The following is a 4,911-nucleotide window of genomic DNA, read 5'->3' on the forward strand; positions in this document are numbered from 1 at the left end:
CTGGGAGGGGCACTGTGGAGCCATGCCCCGATCCACGCCACATTCCTCCCCCCTAAGCGAACCGCCACCAGTGCTGGCTGCGGCCGCCCAGAGCGCGTGCAGGCGGGACAGGGCGTCAGCGTTCCCATGGAGCCTTCCTGGACGGTGGACCACTTCAAAGTTGAAGGGCTGGAGTGCCAGGAACCAGCGGGTCACCCTGGCATTGGCGTTCTTCTCCCGGGCCATCCACTGGAGGGGCGCGTGATCTGTAACCAGAGTAAACTTCCGCCCGAGCAGGTAGTACTGGAGTGCTGAGAGGGCCCATTTAATGGCAAGGGCCTCGCGCTCCACAGCCGCATACCGCGATTCACTCGGGCGGAGCTTACGGCTCAGAAATAACACGGGGTGCTCCTCATCGCCGTGTACCTGGGACAGAACCGCGCCCACCCCCGTCTCCGACGCATCCGTTTGGACCAGGAAGGGCCGGTCGAAGTCCGGGGTATGGAGGACCGGGTCCGAGCACAGGGCGGCCTTCAGGTCCTGGAATGCCCTCTCCTGCTCAGGGCCCCACAGCAGTTTCTCCGGAGACCCTTTTCGGGTGAGGTCGGATAAGGGTGCGGCTGTGGAGGAGAAATGAGGGATAAAACGCCGGTAGTACCCGGCCAGCCCCAGGAAGGCACGTACCTGGGTCTTGGTGGTAGGCCGGGGCCAGTTCTTCACGGCCTGCACCTTCTTCTCTTGGGGCTTGAGCAGGCCCCGACCGATGGTGTAGCCCAGATACTGTGCCTCGTTTTGCGCTATGCAGCACTTGGCGGGATTGGCGGTGAGGCCAGCTTGTCGCAGCGCCCCCAAAACAGCCTGGACGTGAATCAGGTGGTCGGCCCAGGTGCCGGAGTGGATTACCACATCGTCCAGGTAGGCTGCTGCATAGCGCTGGTGTGGCCGGAGTACGATGTCCATCAAGCGCTGGAACGTTGCGGGGGCCCCATGGAGCCCGAACGGCAGGACCCGATACTGGAACTGGCCCACCGGGCTGGTGAAGGCAGTCTTCTCCTTGGCTGACTGGGTGAGGGGGACCTGCCAATAACCTTTGGTTAGGTCCAGTGTTGTAATAAAGCGGGACTCACCCAGTCGCTCGAGTAGCTCATCCGCCCGGGCCATGGGGTATGCGTCGAAGTCGGACACAGCATTGAGGCGTCTGAAATCGTTACAGAAGCGCAGGGAGCCATCGGGTTTGGGCACGAGGACTATGGGGCTCGACCAAGGGCTGCAGGCCTCCTCAATGACTCCCATTGCTCTCATCCTCTCAATCTCCTCCACGACGGCCGCTTTCCGTGCCTCCGGGATCCGATATGGGCGTATGTTCACCACGGTGCGCTCCGGGGTACGAATATGGTGCTCCATTAAGGTGGTACGACCTGGGAGAGGGGAGAACACATCACGATTTTGGTCAACTAGTTCTCTCACCTCTTGGACCTGGCGGGGGCTCAGGTCAGCACCATATCGCACAGTCTCCCGGGGCGCAGGGGTTGTTTCTTCTGTGGTGAACATCGCCGCCGTTGCTGCTGCAGGACCCTCTACCCACCTCTTGAGCAGATTCACATGGTACACCTGCTGCGGTTTCCGGCGTCCGGGCTGGTCAACGCGGTAGTTCACTGGTCCCAGTCGCTCCTTGATAGTATAGGGTCCCTGCCATGTGGCGAGAAACTTGTTTTCAGGAGTGGGTACCAGCAGAAGGACACGGTCGCCTGGCCGGAACTCTCGGGGTTGAGCGGGCCGGTTATATGTCCGCTGCTGGGCGCGTTGAGCTTCCACCATGTGCTCCCTTACCACTGGCATGACACTTGATATTCGGGTGCGCATCTCCTCCACGTGCTCGACTAGGCTCCGGTGCGGTGATGGCTGTTCCTCCCAGGCTTCTTTGGCGAGGTCCAGGAGTCCCCTCGGCCGCCGCCCATACAGCAGCTCAAAAGGGGAGAAGCCAGTGGAAGCCTGGGGCACCTCCCGAATGGCAAAGAGCACATACGGCAGGACCTGGTCCCAGTCCTTGCCGTCAGCAGCGACTATCTTCCGGAGCATCCGCTTCAACGTCTGGTTGAACCGCTCGACCAGCCCATCCGTTTGCGGGTGATACACCGACGTACGGAGATGTTGTACTCGCAGCAGGTGACATGTGTCTGCCATTACCTTGGACATAAACGGAGTGCCCTGGTCCGTAAGGATTTCCTTTGGTATGCCGACCCGGCTGACGAGGTGCACCAGCTCGCGAGCAATGGCCTTGGAGGTGGCGACACGGAGCGGCACGGCTTCTGGATAGCGCGTGGCATAGTCCAGGATGACCAGGATGTAGTTGTGTCCCCGGGCTGACTTTGGCAGGGGTCCGACCAGGTCCAGGCCGATCCTTTCGAAGGGGGTCTCTATGATGGGGAGAGGGATTAGAGGAGCGGGTGGTGGCCTTACCGGGGAGGTGCGTTGGCACACCTCGCAACTGCGGCAGTAATCCTCCACCGCTCTGCGCATTCCTGGCCAGTGGAAGCGGTCTGCCACACGCTCTAGGGTCTTCTGCATGCCCAGGTGAGCTCCCAGGATGTGTGTGTGGGCCAGCTGTAGGACGGTGGCCACGTACTGGTGGGGTAGGACCAACAGCTCCCGGACTTCTCCCCTTCTCGTGGTGTGGTAGTACAACAGACCCTGTTGCACTGAAAAGTAGTTTGCTTCCAGGGGTCCTTCTCCCCTCTTTACCCCTTCAAGGACCCGAACCTGGCTCCAGCAGTGGCGCAACCGGTCATCCTGGACCTGCGCGGTGCCGAACTGTCCTTTACGTTGTGCCTGGGGAGGGAGATTGGACAAAGTTACAGGAAGTAAGAGCTCACCTTCCCCATCCGCTTCTTCTGCGGCCTCGCCTACTCCAACCCGTTCCCCGAGCCAGGCGGCATAGGGTAGGCCTGATGGACGGACACGGGGTTTGGCTTGTCGGGGCCATGACCCGGTTCCCTTCCTTCGGGCTCTTCTGCCCCCCTTCTGGACAATTCTGGCGGCCTGGTACAGGGCGTCAAATTGCTCCGTAGCCAAGCACCTCTGTCCCTGGGGCAAGCGAGCTGGTGTGGGGGCCGGGTCGGTGGGCATGGACACATCCGAGGGCGATTTTCCAGAGGTGGGCAGCAGGGTGGGCATTTTCCCTCCCCTTCCAGACTGAGACGGGAAGTGGGGTGTCCACGCATGTCCGCCGTGGTCGCCTGGAACCTGGGCCTGGGTCGAGCCTGGTGGGGTCGGCTTCCGGCCACCTCCAGCCTGGGGGCGGAAGAGGGGGCGCTCGGTCGATTCTGCCTTCAGCATCTCCTGCGTGGCTTCGACCCGCTCCACCAGTTCCACCAGCTCCTCCGGGCTCTGGAGAGCATGTTGCCCAGCCAGCTTCTTCGCCCCATATGGCAACGCCCGGAGGAACCGATCCATGGCGACCCGGTCGAGGATCTGCTCCACAGACCGGCGTTCGGGTTGGAGCCACCGGGTAACCAGCCTCCGAAGTGACGCCATTTGGCTGCGTGCGTTGACCCCCGGTTGGTAGGCCCAGGTGGCGACCTGTTGTCCGGCGGATGTGGGGGATACCCCGGCTCTGGCTAGTATCTCCCTTTTTAGCCTGTGGTAGTCTTGGGCCTCTGCTGCCCCCAGGTCTTGGTACGCTTGTTGGGCCTTGCCGGTGAGGAAGGGAGCGAGGGTGTCGGCCATCTCCCGGGGGTCCCATAACTCGCGCTCGGCCACCCGCTCGAAGGTGTGGAGGTAGGCCTCCACGTCATCGGCCTCAGTCATCTTTGTCAGGACGTCTTTAGCCTTTGTCCTGCTAACCGGGAGTGGCACGGCCGATGCGTCGCGAGCCTGGAGCAGCTCGGTGAGCCGGCCGACCTGTTGAGCCATGACCTGGGCAGCATGCTGTTGTCCCAGGTTAGCCTCCACGAGCGCCCGCAAGAGGTCCTCCATATTGCAGCTAAATTGGGGGAACACCAGACTAATGGAAAAGGGGGGGGGGGGGAGAACAAACAACAACAAAAAAAAATTTTTTTTTTTTTTTTTTTTTTTTTTTTTTTTTTTTTTTTTTTTAATTTCTACCGCGAGAACGAGTGTAACACTTGAGCTCGAGGTAGTTAGCTGCAGTCTGCTATTACTCCGTGCCTATGCCCGCATTCTCCACCACTGTGGCACCGCACGGGGCGTGACGGTGCAGGCGGGGCGGCACAGAAACGCACAGACCGGAGGTTTGGGGAAAAGTAGCCCAACAGGGCCTTTTATTCACCAAAAGTAAATACCCAACCCAAAACCCAACTCAACAACAAAAACCTCCTGTCGGAGTTAACTTAAAGTAAAGCGAACAAAATTAAGAACCAACGGCGTCCGGGAGACCGCGGAGGGGATCCCTCTTCAACTCAGGAAGAGGGATGTTGTCCTGCGTCTCCACCGGCTTCTGCAAAATAGGGACAAAGTTATTAAACGTTTTTCAGCTCTCCTGCCGCCCAAAACCCCCTCTCCACAATGGAGACAAACAGCCTCCTTTTAATCTCCCAGCCATCTCCCTGGAGTGGCGGCAGCTGTGTTGCCTCATTGATGGCAGGTGTGCTGCCTGCCAATGAGGGAGGTGAGGAATGTTCAATCTGCCGCTCTCCAGGGTCCTGTGGCTGGGCTTCCTATTGGGGCGCTGTCCTGGGTTCTGAAGAGGCGGCCTGGTGGCCGGTTTTGGCTGACGCCTATAGGGCTGGGAGGGGCACTGTGGAGCCATGCCCCGATCCACGCCACAGTGCGATAATTTATAAAGCAGTATCTTGTGATGGGAGATATGGATCTGTGGTTTTATTTTTAACACCATTCAAAATATAATAAGAATTGTATTGTAATCTAATTTAAACAGGTCAATTTTCCTTGAGATAGAATCACATTTTTGCT

General features: G+C 59.4%; 1 protein-coding gene across 1 annotated transcript; it reads right to left on the bottom strand.

The window, feature by feature from the left end:
• Positions 1–375: 375 nt before the first annotated feature.
• LOC118217726 lies at positions 376–3,983 on the bottom strand. Its single transcript, XM_035399715.1, has 2 exons — positions 1,877–3,983; positions 376–600 (listed from the first exon to the last, which is right to left on the bottom strand). Exons 1-2 carry the CDS (start codon positions 3,952–3,954, stop codon positions 513–515), a joined length of 2,166 nt encoding a protein of 721 aa, XP_035255606.1. The 5' UTR covers positions 3,955–3,983; the 3' UTR covers positions 376–512.
• Positions 3,984–4,911: the final 928 nt, after the last annotated feature.

This window comes from Anguilla anguilla, chromosome 18 (assembly GCF_013347855.1).
Source record: "Anguilla anguilla isolate fAngAng1 chromosome 18, fAngAng1.pri, whole genome shotgun sequence".
Classification (NCBI taxonomy): Eukaryota; Metazoa; Chordata; class Actinopteri; order Anguilliformes; family Anguillidae; genus Anguilla; species Anguilla anguilla.